We start from the raw sequence: 24,279 nt of genomic DNA on the forward strand, positions 1-24,279 counted from the left end.
ACCCATATTCTTTTTAATACAGATAAATTATAGATAATGTATTCGTCTACGCTCTCGTACAGACCTTGTTTACCACAGAATGTTGCGATGCAAGAGGGGATTCTCAATTTAGTTAACGCGGCTGTGCGCAGCGCGAGCAAAATTGGCGAGTGGTTGGGTGGGGATGATTTTGCAGTAACACAATTCATTGTAGGAGGTTGTAAACTCAGCATAAGCTTGGATGTACTATCTCGTAGAATGACGACATCGTAGCGACACAGCAACGTCAATTGAGAGTAGGGGATTACGCTGAAATTCAATCCCTTTAAATTTTAGATATCTTTTGTTTTCCTTTACACCACTGTGATCATGAGTTGTGGATTCGTTACATGCGGCCCAAATGAGGCCCTTGTAGTTTCAGGTAATTATACATGCATGTTTTTTTTTTGTAATAAACTAAATACTTCGCACACGCTTTAAACAAGGCGACATACAAGGAGTGCCGTATCAATTGATTTGTACCATTTAGACCGCGAATAAGAGGAGGAGTTAATTGCTTATATCATCATTTACATTTTAATAGTTTCGCATTATTATCAACGGATAATAATTTTATTTTTTGTTTGTGTTATTAAATCTATCTTTCAAACGTAAATAGAAAATGCCGACACAAAACATCGTAAATTCATTTTTATTGCATTAAACTTATCCACCATTTCCAACTTATTTTCGACTCGTTTCTTCAAGGATGCTGCTACAGCAAACCTCTCTTGGTACCTGGTGGCCGAGTGTTCGTTTGGCCTATTGTCCAACAAGTGCAAAAGTTAGTCTACTATATTAATTTAGAACGGAATTTTTTTTACGAATATATGTAATGACTGTAATAAAATGAATAATGTAATTATGTTTTTCTTATAGAATTTCATTGAATACCATGACATTACAAGTAGAAAGTCCAACAGTATATACATGTCAAGGAGTACCAATTTCTGTGACAGGAATCGCACAGGTAATATGTTAAAATATCTTATAGTTAAAACAATAAGTTAAATTAAAATACACTTGATTGGATTAGAATATTGTTTATATGTAATAATATTCTCTATTAATATTTTGAAAGGTCAAGATACAAGGACAAAATGAAGAAATGCTTTCTACTGCCTGTGAACAATTTTTAGGAAAATCTGAAGAAGAAATTCACAATATTGCACTTGTTACATTAGAAGGACATCAACGAGCAATTATGGGAAGCATGACTGTAGAGGTATAATGGAAATAATATTACTATATATTTGTTGGTTTATTATCAGAGAGCATATACTGATCTAGTTCCATCTCTACTTGACTTCTATCATAGGAAATATACAAAGACCGTAAAAAATTCAGCAAAGAAGTTTTTGAAGTAGCCAGCAGCGATCTAGTCAATATGGGCATTACAGTTGTATCCTACACATTAAAAGATATTCGAGACGAAGAAGTAAGTTCCTCATACTCTTCTTAAAGAATTAATATTTTATGTTCGAGAAATGAAGAAAGAATTTTGAACAGAATAATATAAAAGAATCAAATCCTGGAATATAATTTTCTAAACTATGTTCAATATCAACAATTTACATACTATTGAAAGTCCCCCTTTAACTGGTTGTAAACTTACATGATACCTCTATTAATATCAGTTAATGTAGTCTAATTTTATATGTAGTAAATATTGAATACATTTTTGTTTTGCTACTTGCAGGGGGCAAAGGTGCGTTCAAATTATATTTTATCACTACATGTAATGCCAATGCACTGCTGTTTGGACACTGTTAGCAAATATTGTTAATACTTAAATGATAAGGGACTTAGAGGATGATATTTCAAGTGCTTGCTTTAACGGTAGCACAAATGTGTCATTTGTGCTAGTGTGTCATTTATATGTATGTGGCATCTTTCACTGTATGCAGTCTTTGTGTTTAATTCAGGCTGTATTAAAATTAAATGCTGACATCAGTGTTATCATTCAAAAATTCTTAATGGTAAAATAGCATAAATAATATTTGTTGTATAGGATTTAATGGTTCTCAATTGTTCATAGGGATATCTAAAAGCCCTTGGAATGGCGCGAACTGCCGAAGTCAAACGAGACGCGAGAATCGGAGAAGCAGAAGCTCGCAGGGACGCTCAAATTCGTGAGGCCATTGCCGAAGAGCAACGGATGGCTGCTCGTTTCCTTAACGACACCGAGATTGCAAAAGCGCAACGAGATTTTGAATTGAAAAAAGCTGCTTACGATGTCGAAGTCCAAACGAAAGTGTGTTTTAGATCATTCCGTCTGAAAACAGTTATATTAAATTTTTCTCTAAATATTATAACTTAATTTTAGAAAGCAGAAGCAGAAATGGCGTTCGAGTTACAAGCAGCGAAAACGAAGCAAAGAATCATGGAAGAGCAGATGCAAGTGCAGGTTATAGAACGTGCACAAGAAATTGCTGTACAAGAGCAAGAAATGTTGAGACGTGAAAGAGAATTAGATGCTACTGTGCGACGTCCAGCTGATGCAGAAAAATACAGGTATTTTAAATTCCTAACAATTGCTAAAGATATCAATCTTTGAAGCAGAAATTTTACAAAATTAAACGATGTTAAAATTTATACACACGTCGGTTCTGAAATAATTATTAATGAGCGTATCTTTATAGATTGGAGAAATTGGCCGAAGCTAATAAACTGCGCTTAGTTATGGAAGCTGAGGCAGAAGCAGAAGCCATAAAAATTCGAGGTGATGCCGAAGCTTTTGCCATTGATGCAAAGGCTAAGGCTGAAGCTGAACAAATGACGAAGAAGGCTGCAGCTTGGAATGAATACGAGAGTGCTGCTATGATAGATATGATGCTTGATACTCTGCCAAAGGTAATTATAACATTTAATTTCAATGTAACATAAATTTAACAATTTTTTTAATGTTAATTATACGATTCACATTTATTTCACAGGTTGCCGCTGAAGTTGCGGCACCCTTATCACAAGCAAAGAAAATAACGATGGTTTCTAGTGGCAATGGAACCGTTGGAGCTGAAAAACTGACAGAAGAAGTTTTTAACATTGTGACGCGTGTGCCAGATATAGTTAAAAGTTTAACAGGCGTGGATATTGCAAAGGTATGATTTAAATTAACATTTACATACTATATTGGTAGAAAGGAACGTACTTATTTATAACTTTTTATTTTTATTTCAGTCTATTCATGCTGCATAAGCACGGTCTATAAAAACTTTTGAATACTTCCTGACCACATCCGTACTTGTACGAAATATATAACGAATCTTTGATACATACGTTTATTTTGAATATGCTGTTACATATTAGATTCATTAGTTTTAATTTAATGACATTTCGTTGAATAACGAATTCAATACTCTCACTGCCATTTACTTAAACGTAAAATAACAATTTCGATTTGTGCCAATTTTGAATAAATATTATAACTAACGTTAAATTCGAATTGGTATACAGCTTCGAAAATAGATTACATATTTCGAATACATTCGCACAAAATTCATACTTTATTCCAACGCAATAGGCAAATTATATATGCATACCTAAGTTTCAGAGGCAGTGATTGTATATTTATTTCAGTCTAAATTATATATTACTCATGTTAGAATATTATTTTTATGTCTCGATCTATATTATACTCGTATAAAAATTTTATTTTGGATTAGTAGATTTTTTTAAATCAGCATTTTATACACTTAGAAGAGAATAGATAAAAAAAGTATGAAAAATATATCTTTTTGAATCTTTTATTGACCAAAAATGGTCCAGTTTTGTCCATATTCATAGAAACTGTGACACTAAGAGCAGAGACATTCCTCCAACTATGCTATGCGTACCTTCCGATTATATTGATATAATTAATGGGTATGACCGCTTTAGAAAAGGAAGTTTATTGAATGTGGTTTGATGTTTAAGTAACTATGTCTAGTCCCTGAAATTTAAATATCTTTACATAAATCTTTAGTTAAACATACTTCCATCACTCAAAGATGCACTAATATATTTTGCGTCGATTTTAGCTAGAATTTACTGTGATCTAACTCTTTATACAAAAATGATAATCATAGTTCTTTAATTACGTTTGAGAGCTTTGATGAATAAAAGGAAAATTCGATTTTATGTAAAATGATTAAATGTTAAAATCAAGATGTTTGTTGCGTATTAATTTTCCTACCCTGTCGTTATAAATATATTATATATATACACGATAAAAACAGAAACAATAGAAATTATAATCTATACCGTCATCATAATTTACACGTGTCAAACGTAAACTATTTGTGATTCTTACAAATTATATTAAACGTGTTTGAACTGTACTTATATGGAGAAATAAATAGCAATATGTTTACAAAAAGACATGATTTCGAATTCGAAACCGTCTTACGTTCGTCTATTACAAATTGATCCCAAAGATAACATACTCTAAAAGCTTATTGCATAGCGAAAAGTATGGATCCGTATAAAGCTTTTTTAATAGATTTCTTGGCCGGCGGTGTGTCTGCAGCTATTTCAAAAACGGTAGTCGCGCCCATAGAAAGGGTGAAATTATTGCTTCAAGTACAAGCTACTTCAAAGCAAATACTTCCAGGAGAGAGATATAAAGGTATGACATTAATCATAACGATATAATCTGTTTACTAAACGCTAAAAAGCATTTTTTAAAATTTGATAATTATTATTTTTTTCTTGATTTTATCAAATGTTAGTTATTTTATGTTATTAGGTATGATGGATGCATTTGTCCGCATACCCAAAGAAACTGGTTTCCTCAGTTATTGGAGAGGCAATCTAGCTAATGTAATACGATATTTTCCAACTCAAGCATTGAATTTTGCATTTAAAGACAAATTTAAAGCTATATTTTTGGAAGGTGTGCCAAAAGATGCATTTTGGAAGCAGTTTGCTGGAAATTTGGCATCTGGTGGAGCTGCTGGAGCCACATCTTTATTATTTGTTTATCCACTTGATTTTGCACGTACAAGGTAGTATGTATACAATTTTCAACTTTGAGCAATACAATTATGAATTTATTTTGACAGATTGGCTGCAGATATTGGTAAGGCTGATAAAAGAGAATTTAAAGGCTTGGGTGACTGTTTAGTTAAGGTTTTCAAGTCAGATGGCTTTATCGGTTTATATCGTGGCTTCAATGTCAGCGTTCAAGGAATCATTATTTACAGGGCAGCATACTTTGGTCTCTATGACACTTCAAAAAATCTGTTACCTGATCCGAAGAACAGTCCATTGTATATTAACTTTTTAATTGCACAGGTAAATTGTATTTATAAATAATATGTAAATAATTGAATTTACATGTATAGAATAATTGTAGGTGGTAACAACAGTAGCTGGAATTTTGTCATATCCTTTTGATACAGTTAGAAGACGTATGATGATGCAATCAGGTCGTAGTAAAGCTGAAATGATGTATAAAAATACATTGGATTGTTGGATAAAAACAGCTAAAACTGAAGGTATTGGAGCATTTTTTAAAGGCTCAGTTTCAAACATACTTCGAGGTACCGGTGGAGCATTAGTTTTAACATTCTACGATGCAATTCAAGATGCAATTGAAAAAGCAATGAAAGAGAAAGGTTCAACTGATAGTGAAAAAGTACCTAAATGATTCTTTACATTGGTTGCTTGTAATATTAAAATAGTTTATAGATGCACTAAATTTTCTTACAAATAAAATTTTGATTGTTAATTAATATATTATGTTAATATATTAATAATACTTATATTATATTAAAAACATGCTTCGATATTATTAAATTTAATATCTTAATAGATATTCGCGACCCTCGAGAACCCTCCCACCGCATCCCTTGCTCGATATGGTCATTGATCTGGGATTAGCTGAACATTGTATGAGGTCAGTGCACCGACATCGTGAATCGTGATCGACATTACCGAGCAACAAATATACTCTCAACTAAATGAGTGAATTTTGTTTTACTTTAATTACTTCATATTTATTATTTTATATTAATGATATTCTTTACAATTTTTAAACAAATTCGGCAAGTTCACGCTCTGTGACTCGTTCATTGGTTCGAAGACGACTCGAAGCCGTCGCCACTGTTTTAATTCGTAAACAAAGTCGTGGATTGCATTTTCCAAGTCATACTCGGAGGATAGTGCCATTGACCTCTTACAATGTATGATGAACGACACAGCTGATCTATGTATGATAGTTTCGCGATCGATGCAATATCCCGCATGTAGCAGCACGTTGAAAATTCGTATTCTCACCTCTTATTGGCGACTGTTTTTCATTAATAACTTGTAAACAAAGCTGAGGATTGCATTTTCCCTAAGGAAAAAATTACTCCAAGTAACCTCAGGAACCCCTCATTTCTTGCAGTTAAAATAATTTTAATACATCCTGTATATATATTTATGGATACAAGTAACACATTTTCAATACTTTATTGATTTGTACACTAGATAAAATAAATCTTAAAAGTACTATGTCTACGTACTCAATGCAATATTAACACATCGATGATGACTTGAGGAATTTGCTGGCATTTACTAATAAATTGATTCATGTTTGATTATTATTAAATTTATACACTTAAATAGTAGAGATTGAACAAAAATTATACTATACAGAATTGTAAATGTCTTGAAATAAATGTCATAGGTTCTATATTCTGATGTATCATATGTAAGTCTTTATAGAATCAGAATTGTAGTGCTTAATTAAGCATAGTATGTCGATCATATATGTTACGTCTTTGTTCACGTACTTGGCGTTTCCATTTATCTTGTTGATGTCCAACACGATTTAAAACATTACCTCTTTCACCCATAGGGTGAGATGTGCCAGGTGTTATTGATGTATCATCCTGTTTGGTATTAAAATAATTATTATACTAAAAGGATTGAACCACCACAGTAATTTTGTTGTCATAGAACTCTGAACTACAATTTCTGCTTATTATCTAGTTTAATAATTAAAGCTCTATGTAACCAAGCAGTTTTAACGAGTATTTGCGCAGCTAATTGAATCAATTCATTAAAAATAGAGTTTTATGATATATATAAATCATACCAACTTACCTCTTCATTATTGTGTTCATGGTACCCAATATTTGCAGATGTTTTATGAATTCTTTTATTTAGTAATGGGTCCAAACAAATTAAGAATAACATATAGATTACTAAAAGAGATATAACCCAAATAACAAGTATTACAACTATCTGAAAGCAAAACAATTATTTCAAAATTCTACTTATTATGAGAAATGAAAAACTTACTTTAATAATAGTGGTATTTCTATTTTCATATTTGCAGTCACATCGCGAGCAATATATTTCCTCTTTTCCTTTTAATTGGTCTCCTACTTTTACTAATACAACACCTTCACAGTTACTGGAATGATGAATTAAAATGCAAATGTAGATATAATATATCATATTTGTTCCACATGTGTAACAGATGTATAATTATAGTCTCTAATGAAATGAATGGAATTTTAATTACCATTGAGAAGGTGGAACATTTATAATGTATGGTTGTCGTTCTAATGATAATTGTGTCGTATTTCCCATAGAGGCTAAACTAGGACAAATGCATTTACATCGTTTGTCGTCATATTGTGCCTGAAATTGTTCATGTAGATTATGTTGTTATAATTAAATTTCGTTCACTCGTATGATAATGTTCTAACCTCGGATTGTGATAAACATGTCAGTGTGATTAGTATTACAAGAAATATGTGTTTCAACATTGTGTCGTTAGGCGTCCCATCCAACACGTTTCCTTCGCTTTTTATTTAGATTTTTGTAATTATTCAACATGTACTTGGGAACAAAAAAGTTGCAGAACTTCCACTTTAACTTAACACATTTCTAAGCTGTCAAACAACACAACTGATAGAATGGTAACTACACTAGAGACAACTGCCGGTATCTTCCACAAATGGCAGTGACTGCTTTGAATTTGTGCTGACTACCTTCGCCATTCGCCAACAGATGGATACCTTTCCCGAAAGCTACCTAGACCGTCCCTGTTTCTATATATACCACGAAACCGTCCTTACCCTTATCACTGACTAAGACAGGGCCCGCTAGAAAAGCTTTACTGATGAGTCCACCAGCGGGCCCGGGACGAAACAGCTCTCCCTCCCTTTTCCTCAATACTCGCCGCCATCAAATTTACTAGACCTCTTAGAAACGCGCCACAATCCGTGACCCCAGACAACGAACACAACCTCTTCTGAGCCTGCGCACTGAATCCCGGTAGGGACAAGTCCCCAGAAATTGTGGGACTGTGACAAGTTCAGTGACACTATTGTTTATAAGATGGTGTCTACTTAGGTAGGAGGACTGCCGACGTGGAATCGAAGGCAGACGCAAGTTTATGTCGGTTGTATATTCGCTCATCGGTAGTATGCATCTGCACGCATTTTTACTTCCTAAGTTAGTATGCGCATCCCCACCATTTTACTGCACATCAAACTGCAATGGATCTTGCCTCAACAGTGACTTGTCAGTCAATTATAAAGCAAAGAAAATTTCTATATCGACCCTCGCTAACGGATCAAGTTGAGGCCCGAAGATGTGCAGAATTTTACGGTATCTTTAGCTTCTCCCACGAATTTTTCAAAATTTAGTTCATCACTTTACTTCAGTCGGAAACTATTAAATATACACTTACATTGCACATGTAAAGGAAATTTATTTCGATCCTTATTTTTAACAGTAGTTACAATCCTTTTTATTGTCACTAAATAAAATGTAAAATTTTGTAAAATCGTTCACATCACTTAATATTATTTATTATGATATGATACATTTCCATGAGCTTTGTTCTTGATTGTCGCCTAAGAAATGATTATACTTAGACAGTATTGTAACAAATTTTCACTCTATAATACTTGTTTCAATTACTTACCATTAATATTTGTATCCCTTGCATTATATTCTTTCATTAATGATTCATATTCTTCATCGTCCACTGTAATTTCAAATAGTTGTTACCAATTCAGTGTATACAATCTTATAAACATATAGAAACATTGTTTTTAACAATCTAAGAAATATAAACATACAAATTATGTCAGCTATTATCAGTGGATTAGACACTATATATAGTCTAATTCGCTCTATAATATGTCGCAAACATCTTGTTATGTTCTGCATTTCGATTATTCCAATTTTTGATAATAAATTGTATTCAGGATCCCAAAAGTATTCTATTGTATGTTCTTCAAAACAACGATGCATTTCCTTCAGCATCTAAAAATATAATTGACATTGAATGATTTATTTCAAATTGTGCTATTTGACATTACTTTACCACATAGAAAATCCATGTTGAAGATTTTCTATCCAATATGTCTTTGATATCTATTAATTTATTTAAAAATATTGTTTCTATAAAGTAGCTTGCTATGTTATACCACCCCCATGTTTCTTTCAATTTCTGTAAATGTGATGATGATATAAAAATGTTTAGTACATTAACATTTAACAATAAATTTTCTATAGACCTTTAGCAAACGTATAATTTGTTTTATACGACCATGTTGAGAAAGAATTTTATTTTCTTGGTAAACGAAAGATTGTCTCCATGGTGGAGATTCATCTAAAAATTCAGTATATGAATTTTTGGGGGGCACTGCTACTGCAAACCATGTTCCTTTGGTTCCGCGCCAATTATACTGAAGTAAAAGTCAATTTGGAGATATGTAGTACTGCATAGGGAAATATTTATATAGAAATAGATTTGAAAATAAGGTACATATAATAACCTTTGAGTTTATAGTACAAAGTATATCTGTGTCGAAAGTTAATACTGGAACTATATCAACTGAAAATTCTTTTTCACAATTGTAATTTTTAAGTAGTAATGTAAATGCTGGACCACTACTGCTTATTTTAATTAATTTGAAGGACTTATAACATATTGGTAATTGTTTGTTAAGGTCGCTTAAAGTTTTTTGAATCCAAGAAAGAAATCGACATGGGTGAAGATAATTATTATGCATAAGTTTTCTTAATTGTCTAAAAGGTGCAAAATTTTTAATTAGTTTATTGTTCTTATTTATTATCTGATACGTAATTGTGTATTTTCTGACCTTTTTTCTTTGTTCGTCAAAGCATACTTCTGGGAATGTGGAATGTCCCAAAAATCATGTATTCGAATTCCAACAAATGCCGGTTTAGCCTTAATAAGCTGTGAAAATGCGCAGATCTCATAGGTGTTTGTAACGCAATATATATTACATAAAATACTTATTACAATAATAAATTGTGTCAATGTTATTTTACCTGGATATTATTGGGGTGGATAATACATTTACGTAAGTTTAACACAATATTTATATCAAACTCGTTTGGTTTACTTATTTTTGTACCCTTGTAAAAGCTACCACAAAAAACAATTTGTTCGTATGCTTTCGCAAATAAAGTATCATTCCTTTTCATTCTCTCCACTAAATCATTGAGTACCTGTTTTATCAGAATAGAATGGACAGTTAATTTTAGTTTTCTGGCTATGGAAAAGAATTCGCGTTGTTTAACTATTTCTTTCCCTTTCCCTTACATATACGCGCTAGTCATCCCGCAAACTAAAAAGCTTATTTTTACCTTGCAATTCCTTAACAATTCTGTTTTGTCTTATATACCATTTGTCTTATACCTTGTATATGTATATACATATGTACTGACATACTTATCTAATTCTCTACATTCTCTAATCATGTGCTCTAAGTTTACAAATGTATATTCCCGCTTTATTTCTCGTATTAGATTTTTCGTTTAGTTGATTTGTCTTTAAGTACCTCTCAAAATTAATACTATCGAAGTGAAATTTAGCACGATTCAAATACTTGCATAGTAATAACCAATAGTAATAATTATTCCGGGCAATTAGATAAATTAAGAAGATAACACTATAGATAATAATTTTAAATTCCAGTCAGTTTGAGGCGCGCTTTTTTTGAAATCGTACTATTGTATACAGGGTGTATCAAAATGATTGTAACTCCGGGGAATGAGGGGTTCCTGAAGCCATTCCGAGTAACCTTTTCCTTTGCGGAAAATACAATCCGCGGCTTTGTTAACGAACTATTAATGAAAAAAACAGTAGCAAATGAGAGGCAAGCGCGCGAGAATTCAATCTGCTGCTGGGCGAGCGCGAGCCAGCGGACTGAAACCTACCTCACACCGGGCGTAGGCTTTGAGCCGCATTCGAAGTAACAAATCTTATTGAAATACCTCTTTCAAAATAATATTGGTTTCTTTTACTTCTTCTTCTGGAAGTGTTATGAACATTTTCTCTATCAATTGTATCACCGTATCATCACTCAGATATTTTTCCAAGTTGTGGTCATCCATCTATATAATCATAATTTTTGTATCTTTAATATATAAGTTTAGCCATTATTTGTAAGAGGATTTGCGTCGCTAGTTTTCACGAACTCGAATGTTATACAAGTTAAGGTTATAGTACTAACATCCAGTACAAGTCAGGATATTTTTGATCAGGATCACGAATAAAATCGTACTATAATTATTTGTGATTAAAACATACCGCTGCCAGAAGAACAGTGCACTCTCATCAGGCGCAAATTTAAGACTGAGTATAGGAGAGTTGGGAGTGTGGAGATTATAGTGATTGTATATAAGCACTTCAGAATCAGTGGATACTTAGAAGAGTGGCTTACATATAGTGTGTTCAGTTAAGCAAGGAACTAAAATGGACGCCTCTCTTTCTTCAACAAACATAGGTTCATTGAAATGTATCTTTCGAAAACTCATACTTCCAATTTCTAATCTACCAAACTCATGCTGTCAATTAGGACGGAGTTAGTTTCGTTCTAAAAGACGCTCGAACATTTTCGCGAGTACGTGCACGTCAACGATGTCCACATACTGACTGGACCTATTTTTTAGAATACTAAAATGTGGTGTATCAGTGATAAATAAATTTAATTGAATTCCATATTTTATTTGTAAATATTTTTCTTCGCATTCGTGCTAGGAATATATCGAAACGCAGAGTTTCTGGAATGTAACACGCAAGAAATATACATTTATTATGGACAACTATTGAAAAAGCTGACTGTGAAGTAACATAAATGAAACATGATCGGCATAACTCTTGCATCTGCTCAGATTCCATATTTAACAAAATAAAACATTAATTATTTGTCTACAATATCAATATTTTCAACAACTTTATGAACGATAATTACTATGGAGTATGTTCTACGCTACAACACTGTACGTTCGTTCGTACTCATAAATAGTGGATATGCCTTTAGTATATGTATATTGTTTGTAAAAGTAAATAAATATTGAAATGAAAATTTACTTCGACGATTCGGTTAAGTCTAAAATTTTCGCACAGAGCAGTCGCAGTCTTCGTAGCGTATTGTTACCGATATCACCGGTTTTTTTTAAAATGTCATTCAATTCGTCGCATATCTTGTTCGCTTGTTCGTCCAGGACACCCGATGTTGGACACGATATGAATTGATCTTCGGAACCGTTACTCGATACGGATTCCATTCGTGCAAGTTTCTCGTCCCTTTGCGACTCATCGTACCGGTAGCAAGTGTGACAAGCGTTTTCAGAATGTTTAGCCATGTGTTGCAAATAGAGTTGCACGTCCGGAAAGTCGACCAGTTCGTAATAAGGCGTGCTAGACAGATAAGCTGGAAGAGACTCGCTCAGCGATGTTTTCCTAGTAACAAATGTCGCCATTTTGGTAACTAGGTCCTCGTTCGGGCACACGTGAGCCACGTAATCGAAAGACTCCAAAGCTTCTTGTCGTACCCACGGATTATTGTCTTCCAAAAGACGACAATTCAGTTCTGCCAATGCGTTCGCGGTTTTAGAACCGCAATTGCCGAATTTGTTGACGTTGTCCTTCAAATAATGTGACGCAGTTGCCCTCACATGTGGCGGTAAACATAAAAGCGACGTTAACATTGCTTCCAGAAGCTGAAATTAATGGACATTGTACGATCAGATTTTGATTTCAACGGATTGTGACTAGTTTTAGCCTAGGATTTTAAATTTGAAGGACTAATATTTGATATGGGAATTATGAACAATTAACATTACACGCTCACGAGGTGACCGAATTTTAGTATTATAGTGTTCTGTCGATAATTGTCCCAACTTCGAGTCTGTCGAGTCACAGTTATCCTGAAGGTACTACATTTTTTATTGTCTTCCGAACGATTAAAAATGAAGAGATTAAAAAATGGAAGACGTTACAATGTTTTACTTCGTTTGTATTAATGCGTGTCTCATCGATGCTCGGTTAACGAGTGTATTTAACGTTTCACTGGTTCCAGGAAGAAAACCGCCAGGGGATAGAATTTTGGCAGCTTTGCATAGGTCTTTTTAATAGTTATCGAGAGAATATTAACCCCTTGCCGTATTTTGACGAATCTGGCTCGTCATAGAGATTTCTATTAATATCGTGTTACGTATAAATGTTATTCCGCTCTTTTACGCTGGAATAAAATTCTGTCCTCTTATCATCAGTTTTTAACCATTTAAGTAAACGTAGCCAAACGGAATACAATATTTTTCCTTTTCCTTCTCAGAAATTGTTACAATAGAAAATGTACTCATGTTTGTGATTATGGAGAAAATTGTACGACAAGGGGTTAAAACCAGTGACGCATACGCAGGAGTCCCGCATAGCTGTATGGCGCATAAAGCTTCTGTTCGGTCGTAGTTCAGAATTAAAATGTTCACGCGGTAGAAGGTGTCACAATGCTATGCGGGACGTACTGCGCATACCTACTCCTTGCGTAGCTTATTTTGCTTCGAACAATGACTGTAAATAGAAATGCTTTCTCATTGACGACTCATTTTTGCTACGATTATATTTTTAATTAACATTTTACTTGTAATTTAGTGAAAATCGAATGATTTTTCGGGAACAAGATTCAATGATAAATGTTCTGACAAATAAAATAGATCGTGGCAGATAAGATGATAGAAATCTGTTTAAATCGGACGTATCGAATGTTTAACATAATATTTACTTAGACAATGGGTTATGTAATGAATTTAAAAAATGAGAAGTAGCTCACCGTGTAGAATGTGTCATCTTGAATATTTTCCGGTTGCGTGGCCTCGAACAGTTTCCGCGTGAATTCCGACACTATATCCACTTGTCTGTCCTCGAAAATCTCGATTGTACTCGAAATGCAGTTCCACATTTGCGAAACTGTGTCCACGATGTTCTTCTCTTCGTTATAATTAAGTTTCCCGATTAAAAGTAGCAGCGTCGTCTTGCGTACAGAAAAGAAAAAGAATGGTAGTGACCGTGTGGCAAACTTGGAAAGAGAAAAAATATCATCGGCGAGGTTTTGATCGACGCGGCTTAGAACTCACAATACGATTCCAATTTTGCACCGTGGGTTGTTGTTGCAGTTCTAAAAATCTTCCGGGAATTTCGTTGACCGCGCAGGCCAAACGTTTTTGCAGAAACGATTTCGTTTTTGTCGGCAGAAAGCTCGTAACTGCATACCAGGATGGATTCTCGAAATCGTCGAAGTCGGTTATAATCGAATGCCTCGTTTCATCCGAAAGCAAACTGTACAATCTTCCGATCAAGTTCTCTAGAATGACAACTTCGAAGTTGTTGCCTCGTTCCAGCAACGACGCGTAGACCCTCAATAAATATTTCACGTGATCAGCGCATAGTTCAGAAGAACCAATTCTGTAAATAATATATTACTGGTTGCAAAGGAATCGTAGATAGTTGATGGTTCTGTGAAGACCAGAATGAAAGATGAACTCTGTCTTCCCTATCAAAGGATATAATAAAGCCATGGTTTCAACTGGTTCCTGTATCCTCTACGTTTAAATACTTGTGACTAAACTGTGGACTTTTATGCAAACTCCCACTTTTATAGATCATTTTATAAAGATAAGAAAAAGGCAAACATTTATTTCGTACAGAAAATAGTTTGTTGCAGTATAAATATAAGATAAATAAGTTATTAATTTCTGTCAATGACTGCGATTTTATTTAAAAAATTCATGGATACCACAAACGCAAAAAGCTCCGCATTCTACTAATTACTATACGGATGTATCATAATTACAAGATTTACTCGGAAGAATTTGCTTCACTCAAACGTATGAACGCGCATTTCTTTGGAATAGCTCTGTACTATAATACGGTTCATTTATCGAAAGAGATAATAAATTATGATAGCGATGAGTAGTCAATAAAGAGACTGTTCGATAGAATATACAAACCGTCCTATGAAGCACCAAATGTCCGAGCTGAGAAGAGCGCTCCAAAGTCGATCGCTCAACAAATGTTTCAATAAAATTAGCTCGATAGCACAGAATCCATCTGGAGGGACCTGACTGATCAAACCACAAATTAGGACGTGCGTGGTTTCATACAGTGTGGCCAATCTTGGTCGCTCCCCAGCGTCGTGGCCACCTGGCAACTTTATGTCTCCCGCGCAAATATCTTCCTGTACTTTTAAAGCATTTAATAAAACAATAATCTTCGTTGTACGTATGTACCTTGTGTATTAAAACATTGTAGAAGAAATTAAAGAGTAATTCTAAAAATCGACAGTATCGCTATCGATATTGATTAGAATAATGAAAATTTATTTATCACGTTTTACTTCTAGTTAATAATTACTGGACTACAGATTTTATGTAAAATAATAATTTTCTGTGTAAATGTATCTATCGACCACTTTACAGTATACAAGTAAAAATTTTTAAATTAAATTTAATAAACAATTTTTAATAGTTGCAAATTCATTGTCTCGTATTGATAAGTACTCATATACATATATTTATTTTATCATAAATGTATAAAATCCGCAGTCTACTAATTGCTCGCTAACAATTACTATAAATACTTACTGTCCGAAATGCTTGTTAACGCGACATCGACGATCGACTCTGCGCCCAGCGTCCAATCACAGTGCTGTTCGTAAGGCATGTTTACTAATTTCCTCATAACACTAATAATTAACAAATGGTAACCGAGTTTGTCGAAATTCGTTCGATGCTTGTACTCGAAGAAGATCTAAAAGTTCTGAGAATTATCATTTGATCTTAAACAACGAGAATCGTATTCTCATCTTTCAAAGGCGACATCAAATACGTTGTTACAGTAGTACCTGCTTGAAGTCGGCGTGTTTGAAAGTGGTATTCAAGAACGGCTCTGTGCCCCTTGAAATGTGAGCGTTTATTAATTCGATCAATTTAGCAGAAATCTGGCATCTTCTCAGACAGGCAGGATTACATCTAACGAGGAAGAATAGCAGACGAACTATAAGCTAATAGAGGAGACAGTGAACAATTATTTGTCTCAGTTAAATACCTATGCATTTGTATAATAAGCTCGACCACGCACAGAAGGGTTTCGCTGCTTATATTGGAATAATAGGCTGCGAGCAATCTGTCCAAAATTTTTAATGAATGACCAGCTACCTTTATTTTCCTTTCGTCTGCAGTGTCGAGAGACTTCTGAATCGATAAACATGGATTATCAGAGAAAGATATTGTTAATATTTTTGGTATTACATTGTTTAATATCTTGTTAAAAAGTAGGACTAAATTTTGCGAAATACGAATGAACGTTAACAAAATAGATGTAGTATTAAATTAAATTGTAGTTAGGTTCGATTGGAACGCTCGAACAAATAATATAGTATAGCAAATGGAATCGAGGCAGAAAATATGGAAGAAAAATATATGCACTATTGTAATAAAGATACTACTGTAATGAAGACTTTTCTCTTTATTAGAAGTGTTTCTGTATTTTAAATAGTTCTTAACCACTTAGCTGCGTCGATATATTTAGAAGATGTTATCCTAAAACGTGTGAAATTTATGACTATGTTACCATAAGCATTTTTACATAAATCATAGAAGAAATATTTTTATTATAAGATGTAAAATGATCATTTCCTTATGACGTGTATACACGTCGTGCGCAGCTAACAGGTTAATTTTGTGCTTCGCGATCATTTACCAGTTACAACGTACCTGAAGCAAGAAAAGCATTGACGTCACGTCTTTCGCTAACTGTTCGAGATGCAACGTGATGTTTGTTGGATTCGTTCGTTTGATGACATGCTGGTGAGTAACTGCTAGCTTACCGAACATTTTCGACGTTTCCACGAACGTCTTCAGATCCAATGCATGCGCGATGCTGACCAGAGACCCAATTCTATCAACCACTGTATTGTGTACAGGAAGGGTAAAAATGCGGTATAAAAATATTTCAGGAAATATAAACTCAAATAAATAATAGCTGTTAACACGTTCGCTAGCAGCCAAAATGAAATGCATGCAAATAATTACTTAATGAACGCCATGGTGAAAGTACGTCGATTATGTCAGATTTCGCGTCGAAATCATTCGAACGTATCATATAAAGAAGTTATCTGTGTACTTTCTTAGAACAATCGTTCAACAATTTCATAAATATCGGAATACATTCGTATCGCGCGCACGAAAATAATAATACGCGATAAGGATAAAAATGGCTCGGGTTAAAGAATCGTTAAGATGTAATAGGATCGCTCACCTTTCACTAGCAGCTCCGTTTCCGATTCCGTATCCGTGCCGAAAACGATTACACCTTCCAAAGTGGCCAGGAATAGGTTCAAGATCGTTTTCGCCTTACGAAAGAGATTCGTTAATTTTTCCGATACGCCCTCGAACAAAGTTCCGTACAATTTCGTGCTGCAAAGAAAATTCCCGTTTTCTGTCACGTAGGAACGTATCGATTCACTTGAGTCAAATTAAGAATCTCTCTAGGTGACTCACAGCAGTTTTACAAACGGCGTATCGAATCGTGTCGATGAAGTATATAAAGTGTGAAATATACCGATGAAGGTTCAATACACCCAAGAATATGAATACGTATCGTAACATGTTTCTTAAGCTTCGTCGGTAAGTATACAATGTATACAAAAATGTATTATAGCAATATAATAAAGAATAATATAAGTAATATAAAAGAAAAAGAGTTAAATAATTAATATAATAAAATAAAAATATAATAAATATAATAGAATAAAAATATATATAACATGTATACGCTAAGAACGTCAATTTTCTACGTGAAAAGTTAATGTTGCACTAAAGTTGATAATTAAAGACGGCTCTAATTGGATCGAGAAAATGATTTTTGTTTAAACGAATTATTTCCATCGCGTTCGTATTTCAGATTAAAAATTACGTGGTTTGATTCTGACAGAACACAGTGTATACTGTAATCTACTTGTAACGCACATGAGAAAAATACTGTTGTTACAATAATTAAGTGTTTGTGTATATGTAATTATCACCTCGCACGACAGTGTTCGAAGACCAGCTTAATTACATCAGATGCGTCCTCCAATAAAAATTTCAAATTGATCGCAGGCATTTTCTGTAGTTTCGAAGCTCGTTCAATGGACTTTTCCCACACAATTAACAAGTCATGAGAATTGGATAAATGTCGCTTTGCATTGTCCAAAACATCTCCGTCGGAGTTTATCAATTCACCAATTCGGTCGAGCTCCTTGGAGAAAAGGAAATGGATATAACTTTACATTATTATAATATATATGCTCACGTCATTAAATATATTATTATATTATATTGTAGCAACAATTATAATACTCAACAAAATTAAAGCGATAGAGAGACGAAACACAATAATCAGAAGTCGCATTATAAAGTAGTTAAAATAAAGAAATGAACATTTAATTGAAAACTACCTGAGACAATAGACGGTGCGCAAAAGGAAGCATTTCTTGGAACATTTTTTCTTCCAATGAATTGTCTGGACAAGAGGACAGGCATTCTTGCAGTGTCCGATGCAGAAGTTCTGCATCGAATATCTGGCTAAATTTTTCCAACGCATCGTAATCATTATTTCGTTAAGAAAACGTCATACAACTGGAGTGATATTGATAAAACTTGTTACATTCCGACGGTACATCGGAAGAATTGATTAAAAAGGATATTTTTATCTTCGACGAGTAATCTGCGGCTTCATCAACTGTTTCGTTGTCGGAAAACGAGTCTTCGAGCAAAGAAGCGAACGAACTTTCGCTGTCCATTTTCTGTAAATATTTTCAATTTATAAACCTACATTAGCGTGAAACAATCACATTCTAAAAGAAGAATTTTTAATATAATTACAATATCATTAATCAAACGTAATTATTCGCATCGTCGTATATGTGAAAAAGGAAACTGGTACCGCTAGACTTTGATTGTTTTTTAAAAGCAGGGTTAGTTTTATCTATAATCTTTATATACACAAATGTGGAAGTTCATGTAGCGAGCATCTACTATTATCAAAACAAACAGTATAGCTCACACTATATCGATTGAAAGTTTACAGTAGGAAACTGTTTCATGGAAATAGAATGACTTGCGAATACAATTTTTGTTTCATATTTACTGGTCAAACACGTTTCATTTGTTTTGCTTAGTACCCTTAAAAGTCACGTCCACAAAAACCAATTCATGCGGACAGACAGTTTATGCAAGTAAACAATTCTTACGCAATCAATCGGAGTAAATTTTTAAAGGAACGTGCGAGCTATTTCTACCAACTGCATTTATTCAATGCTATGAGTTACAACACATCCGTCAGGAAATTGAAATGTTTGAAAATGTTGATAACATACGCATGCAGCAATAAAATTCTTGATAAGGTTTATTGTTCGATCGTAGTTATACATACACAACGCTGGGGCATGAAATTGCAGTATACCAAAGACGTTCTTTTAACTATCGAAAATGGAAAAAAGAAGGTAGGAAGAGTGGTAAAAAAGTGCAAATATATAATATATTCAAGTGAAATATCAAACCACTCTGTAATTTGTTTATCGTATCAAATCAAATTTACTAGACTCTGCGTATAAATGTATAGATATAAAGACAGACTTTTCCACCACATTCTGTACATGATCTCATTGAGAAAAATATCGTTTACAGCTTTTGGGTGATTCTTGCCCAGCTGTGTGTCGAAAAGCATTGAATTTGAATCGGGGACGAATTAGTCATGCAACGTGGTTTCCGTGAAGCCAGTCAAATTATTCGAGTGCGCTGGAATCGGGGATTCTAGCATCGCATAGATGGGGTGAAGTAATTTCTAAGCCCGTTTCTCGTGTCACAAACAAATCGACCGTCTAGCAATCGGCCCGATCGCGGAACGAGGCCTCGAAAAATTTTTGGCAAGCCACGGAGTTTGAACTTTCTTCTGCCGATCGAGCACGATAGACAACCGTTTCTCCCGAAACCGGGGCAGGGATGGGCAAACTCTCCCATCAAATCATAAAATTGCAAAGGTAATCCACCCGACACGCAGAAATCGCCGTCTAATCGTGAAACGAATTTCACCGACTCCAGGAAATGTGTAATCTACTTTTCTGTTACAGGCACCGCGGTTCTAGAATATTATCGATAAATATAATTAAACGGGGAGATATGGTGTAATATAATTAAACGGGAGAGATGCCATAAACATCCCCAGTCTAGTGATAACTATATGGAATATGCGAAAAAAGCATAAACGGAAATGTTTCTTATTCAAAAATATATCGAAATGAACGACAGCATAAACTATACAGTAAAGCGATAACTTGAAAACAAATGTGTAATTATTTAGTAGATCAAATATAAAACAATGAAAACATTTGAAGAATATAAAAACGATATTTCAATTTTTCACTATATCGATATCTGTCATTAAATAAAATGATTGAAGGAAGAAATTAGAAATTAGAGTCTGAATTTCAAGTTTTCATAGTAACTTATAATTTATAATACATGCATGGCCAAAGGAGAGAGACATACAGTAATGAAATATTTGAAGATTTTTTAATATTTGAAAAAATTAACTGTTAAATGAAAACTTATTGTACATGTATTTACCAACGAAGAGAAAAATTAAGTTAAAAAATCCTTCCTGTATTGTTTATCTGTGACGTTAGCGAAGTAAATTTTAGAAGATATTGCATTGTATCGCGGTTTATAAGATTACTTTGCTCTATGCTTTTTCTATCACTTTCACTTCGAAGATATGATTACTATGAACAATTTTTGTAATATATCAATGATAAAACTATTCGTAATCGTAGTAAACAACGTAACATGTATACAGTGGTTTTTCTAAAAAGAGTATTTGCTATTATTGAATGTTACATGTAATTTTAATGATGTCAATTGAAAAACATGCCGCAACAAATGAAAGTTTGACAAAAAGTCAGTGGGCGATCAAATTGTTAAGTTCATTCGTATAAATTGATGGGTTTACATTGAAACAGTCCATTTTGAAGCGAAGTTATTTGATATTAAAGTCCGTTGTATAAAATCTTTCGTGTCTCACTACGAATGGCCCAAGACCGTTGAAAATTGTAGGGGCGGTATAGTTATGATCCGCAGTGTAGGCCCCCAAACAGAGACACATCGATGGATCGAATGGACAAGTTACCCGCCGGTTTCCCGGAGCCGGCACGTCGAAGTCACCGATAAGAGGGCAATTAAGGCTGGAAGCGCTAATGGGCGGGCTCTCTTAATTTTCGGTAGTTCGACGTGGCCGAGTTCCGGGGGCGAAAGTTTCCCCGTTTAAATCCTCGCCGGGCTCGCCTGAGAGTGACTCTGCGCGGACGAAGGAACGAGCAAGAAAGAGACGAACGAGAGAAGCGGATTCGAATAATCGGCGATGCCATGGTAACACCGGACAACAAGCTGTCAGATGATAGGTAAAGTTTTGATCAATAATACCTGGTGACTGCCAGCTGAATTCGAATTCGACCCGCCGAATGACATGTTTTTGCGAAAGCGAACACCTTCGTTCGAGCTTGAAACACGCACGTCACGCCTCCGGGGCGTGGGGCAAGGGCGAGGGGGGAGGGGGCGATATCGAGCGTGTTTCTTTTCGCGGTTCGATCCCGCGAGGAGCCGACGGCTAGAAGAAATTGCGAGGAAAATGGAAATCCGATTCGTTAACGAGGAACTTGTCAGTAGGGAATATAATTATGTAGTAGAACCGACGATAAACTCGAAAACCACAAAAAGTCGAACATTTTTTTATTCCTTTCCATTCAGCTGTAAAAGCTTCGGCGACTAGAAACGAAACTTTGGTAAATATTTACTTCGTTGACTTTTAATCTATAGTTCATTTTTTTCCGGTCTTTAAACTCCTCACTGTTTCATTTTCTTCAGAATTACTATGATTAGAATTGTTTTCGATCGCACTGATTTCTTAGAAGAAAAAGGAATTTTATTAAATATAATTCGATTCCTACTTAAAGGAATGGATGAACGTTCGTACCTAACAGCTTATTGTTATAAATCTCTATCGCGAGTCTGATTCGTTAAAGTATGGCAAGGGGTTAAAAAGAACTCTTTATTTTATCACTAAAATAAGGAATCAATGGGGGGGGGGGGATCTCGAACAAATAATATACTGTACCTTGTTTTTTAAGACAAAAAGGTGAAAGTTGAAAATTCTAAGCAACTTTGTAAAACGATTAATAGTCATTTAATAATAATATTTTGTTCGTAGTACCGTGGGAGTTGCCGATGTTCAGCGATGTCGAGTCACTAGTTTGAGTTTTTAATTTTACAATATTACCATCGTTATCAACACATTCGCATCGGGAAACGAGAATTCTCGTTTTGCGAGGAAGTGTTACATTGCTAAACTACACCGATTTATATGAAAATTTAAGGAAAAATAGCCCGATGCAAATGTGTTAAAATGGCGTGAACACCGCCCGTAAGATAAATGCGTCACATAGGGGAGTAATAGCATCAAGTTGTCTGTTGCAAATAATATTTCACCATAATATATAACTCGTAATAAGAAACTCGTGTTATATAGAAGTCCATATCAAGTCAAATGAACACGTTGAAATTAATTAAAATCATCCACAAGTCGTAGTTTATTATTATAGAGGAATTAATGGTTGTTTTTTTTATGAATCGAATCTACTTTTCTTTACACCTTTACAATTTGAAAAATTCGCCATTGTACAAACCGTTATCGTATCTTTATACCTCTCCTTGAGGTATGAATTTCATAGAAGATTCACGGCGGATCGTAATGTTATTATTCGACACCGTCTTCGGCCAATTACCGATTACTACGCGCGATCATAGGAAATCATAGCAAACTACAGGAGAAGCGGAAATGCAAATATGCTATGCCTTCTGCAAAGGAACAATGCAAAGATTACAATAAATAAATGTTGGTATTTTTCCCACGCCATTTCAGTTTTTGTACACAATTTTGTACGGTTTTCGTATATAATTTTGTACAGTTTCTATACAAATATTTGGTAACTTATGTACAACAGTGCGGTGTCGGTCACATATAGTTGACATTAATTTTAAGCTAGGCTTTAAAATTCATTTTTATTAGAATGTATTGAATAAATTGGATATTGCCGAGTGCTTCGGAATACAAAAGAGTGAAGCTTTTATTTCCCAAGGAAAATTTAAGCTTTTTTAATTAAATAACTTTGAGATTGTGGAAATTTTAGATGTTGATATTTGGCATTTAACATGTTAAGCCATCGAGAGTCAATTGAAATTTTATTCATAATGTATTTGATCAACTTTCTTTACGCTTTAGTCAACATTCTTGTAGAGGTAATCGCTACTAGACAGTGGATGTCTACGCAAACAACCATTTTCATGCGTCAATTTACGAAAATTAGAATTGAAGAAAAGTCTTTTTCGTCAACTAAAAGTCTCTTAAAAATAAAATAAAAATGCTAGTGCACCTTGTTAATTCATACGTTTGCTTGCATTTTAAAAATCCCCGCATGCCATGAATACATAAAAATCCACAGTTCAATCGCTGCATATCATATTCATCGTGACCTATGCACATGCCAATATCTCAGCATAAATAAGGCATCTGTATTATTCAAAGGTTTATCAAACATATCTATAACTATACAAAATAACTTGATCATTTTGAATATTTCATTGCTTTTGACAATATCAAAAAGTGTCAAAGCGTAACAGAATATGATTACAGCATACTTATCATTACACAATAGCTGAGATTAAGACCTATCCAATGATTTATAATATTCTGATCTTAGAAGACACGTTAGATATTCAAACGAAAAAATTAAGATTATATTTCAAGATATAGATTTCATAACCCCTTAACGCAAAGGTATTTTCATCTACACGTGTCATTCTACATTTCTCAATCAACTTTTGTACTCATTTTCACTCGACTGTTAAGAAAAAATCGACGTCCTG

General features: G+C 34.1%; 5 protein-coding genes across 11 annotated transcripts in view; 2 read left to right on the plus strand and 3 right to left on the minus strand.

Annotated features, from left to right (window-relative positions):
* Window positions 1-227: 227 nt before the first annotated feature.
* Flo1 (flotillin-1) lies at window positions 228-4,164 on the plus strand. Its single transcript, XM_078186696.1, has 10 exons — window positions 228-400; window positions 727-802; window positions 898-988; window positions 1,100-1,243; window positions 1,337-1,456; window positions 2,057-2,272; window positions 2,345-2,532; window positions 2,661-2,871; window positions 2,955-3,119; window positions 3,199-4,164. Exons 1-10 carry the CDS (start codon window positions 349-351, stop codon window positions 3,214-3,216), a joined length of 1,281 nt encoding a protein of 426 aa, XP_078042822.1. The 5' UTR covers window positions 228-348; the 3' UTR covers window positions 3,217-4,164.
* Window positions 4,165-4,464: 300 nt separating this feature from the next.
* LOC144472900 (ADP,ATP carrier protein-like) lies at window positions 4,465-5,685 on the plus strand. The gene is made up of 4 exons (XM_078186335.1): window positions 4,465-4,624; window positions 4,745-5,003; window positions 5,061-5,292; window positions 5,354-5,685. Exons 1-4 carry the CDS (start codon window positions 4,471-4,473, stop codon window positions 5,645-5,647), a joined length of 939 nt encoding a protein of 312 aa, XP_078042461.1. The 5' UTR covers window positions 4,465-4,470; the 3' UTR covers window positions 5,648-5,685.
* Window positions 5,686-6,437: 752 nt separating this feature from the next.
* LOC144472899 (uncharacterized protein CG1161) lies at window positions 6,438-8,074 on the minus strand. The gene is made up of 5 exons (XM_078186333.1): window positions 7,701-8,074; window positions 7,514-7,632; window positions 7,288-7,402; window positions 7,090-7,230; window positions 6,438-6,875 (listed from the first exon to the last, which is right to left on the minus strand). The coding sequence occupies exons 1-5, from the start codon at window positions 7,758-7,760 to the stop codon at window positions 6,726-6,728; spliced, it is 585 nt and encodes a 194-aa protein (XP_078042459.1). The 5' UTR covers window positions 7,761-8,074; the 3' UTR covers window positions 6,438-6,725.
* A 616-nt stretch (window positions 8,075-8,690) lies between these two features.
* Cglr1 (cGAS-like receptor 1) lies at window positions 8,691-11,772 on the minus strand. 3 transcript variants are annotated; one of them, XM_078185107.1, is made up of 10 exons: window positions 11,493-11,772; window positions 11,254-11,373; window positions 10,306-10,485; window positions 10,113-10,210; window positions 9,786-10,038; window positions 9,525-9,695; window positions 9,332-9,457; window positions 9,084-9,270; window positions 8,927-8,989; window positions 8,691-8,855 (listed from the first exon to the last, which is right to left on the minus strand). In XM_078185107.1, the coding sequence occupies exons 2-10, from the start codon at window positions 11,371-11,373 to the stop codon at window positions 8,812-8,814; spliced, it is 1,242 nt and encodes a 413-aa protein (XP_078041233.1). In that variant the 5' UTR covers window positions 11,493-11,772; the 3' UTR covers window positions 8,691-8,811. The 3 variants fall into 3 exon arrangements, with proteins under 3 accessions (XP_078041233.1, XP_078041232.1, XP_078041234.1); XM_078185106.1 differs by having other exon boundaries at window positions 11,570-11,771; XM_078185108.1 differs by lacking the exons at window positions 11,254-11,373; window positions 11,493-11,772 and adding an exon at window positions 10,624-11,240.
* A 63-nt stretch (window positions 11,773-11,835) lies between these two features.
* The window catches only part of LOC144472210 (FIGNL1-interacting regulator of recombination and mitosis), a 35,511-nt gene continuing 23,067 nt past the window's right edge, over window positions 11,836-24,279 (minus strand). For 2 of the 5 annotated variants that reach the window (XM_078185100.1, XM_078185102.1), the window contains exons 2-13: window positions 19,008-19,106; window positions 18,759-18,905; window positions 18,345-18,559; window positions 17,579-17,736; window positions 17,035-17,228; window positions 16,367-16,512; window positions 16,164-16,290; window positions 15,904-16,069; window positions 15,271-15,502; window positions 14,398-14,725; window positions 14,094-14,294; window positions 11,836-12,984 (exon numbers count right to left, since the gene is read on the minus strand). In XM_078185100.1, the coding sequence (XP_078041226.1) occupies window positions 12,349-12,984; window positions 14,094-14,294; window positions 14,398-14,725; window positions 15,271-15,502; window positions 15,904-16,069; window positions 16,164-16,290; window positions 16,367-16,512; window positions 17,035-17,228; window positions 17,579-17,736; window positions 18,345-18,559; window positions 18,759-18,905; window positions 19,008-19,106 (2,649 nt within the window). In that variant the 3' untranslated portion in view covers window positions 11,836-12,348. The remainder of the gene's footprint in view (window positions 12,985-14,093; window positions 14,295-14,397; window positions 14,726-15,270; window positions 15,503-15,903; window positions 16,070-16,163; window positions 16,291-16,366; window positions 16,513-17,034; window positions 17,229-17,578; window positions 17,737-18,344; window positions 18,560-18,758; window positions 18,906-19,007; window positions 19,107-24,279) is intronic. The other 3 variants (XM_078185104.1, XM_078185101.1, XM_078185103.1) reach the window with 3 other exon arrangements.

This window comes from Augochlora pura, chromosome 7 (assembly GCF_028453695.1).
Source record: "Augochlora pura isolate Apur16 chromosome 7, APUR_v2.2.1, whole genome shotgun sequence".
NCBI classification, from domain to species: domain Eukaryota; kingdom Metazoa; phylum Arthropoda; class Insecta; order Hymenoptera; family Halictidae; genus Augochlora; species Augochlora pura.

What these genes read in the sequence shown, in the direction of transcription:
- Flo1 (XM_078186696.1), top strand. Translation starts at nt 349, where the DNA reads ATGAGTTGTGGATTCGTTACATGCGGCCCAAATGAGGCCCTTGTAGTT. An exon ending in ATTGTCCAACAAGTGCAAAA is followed by an intron (nt 803 to 897) that starts GTTAGTCTACTA and finishes TTTTTCTTATAG; the next exon opens with AATTTCATTGAATACCATGA. An exon ending in TGGGAAGCATGACTGTAGAG is followed by an intron (nt 1,244 to 1,336) that starts GTATAATGGAAA and finishes CTTCTATCATAG; the next exon opens with GAAATATACAAAGACCGTAA.
- LOC144472900 (XM_078186335.1), top strand. Translation starts at nt 4,471, where the DNA reads ATGGATCCGTATAAAGCTTTTTTAATAGATTTCTTGGCCGGCGGTGTG. An exon ending in TCCAGGAGAGAGATATAAAG is followed by an intron (nt 4,625 to 4,744) that starts GTATGACATTAA and finishes TTATGTTATTAG; the next exon opens with GTATGATGGATGCATTTGTC. An exon ending in TTAACTTTTTAATTGCACAG is followed by an intron (nt 5,293 to 5,353) that starts GTAAATTGTATT and finishes GAATAATTGTAG; the next exon opens with GTGGTAACAACAGTAGCTGG.
- LOC144472899 (XM_078186333.1), bottom strand. Translation starts at nt 7,760, where the DNA reads ATGTTGAAACACATATTTCTTGTAATACTAATCACACTGACATGTTTA. An exon ending in GAAATACCACTATTATTAAA is followed by an intron (nt 7,231 to 7,287) that starts GTAAGTTTTTCA and finishes TTTTGCTTTCAG; the next exon opens with ATAGTTGTAATACTTGTTAT. An exon ending in ATGAACACAATAATGAAGAG is followed by an intron (nt 6,876 to 7,089) that starts GTAAGTTGGTAT and finishes AATACCAAACAG; the next exon opens with GATGATACATCAATAACACC.
- Cglr1 (XM_078185107.1), bottom strand. Translation starts at nt 11,373, where the DNA reads ATGGATGACCACAACTTGGAAAAATATCTGAGTGATGATACGGTGATA. An exon ending in TTGACGAACAAAGAAAAAAG is followed by an intron (nt 10,039 to 10,112) that starts GTCAGAAAATAC and finishes TGCACCTTTTAG; the next exon opens with ACAATTAAGAAAACTTATGC. An exon ending in CAACATGGATTTTCTATGTG is followed by an intron (nt 9,271 to 9,331) that starts GTAAAGTAATGT and finishes TTATATTTTTAG; the next exon opens with ATGCTGAAGGAAATGCATCG.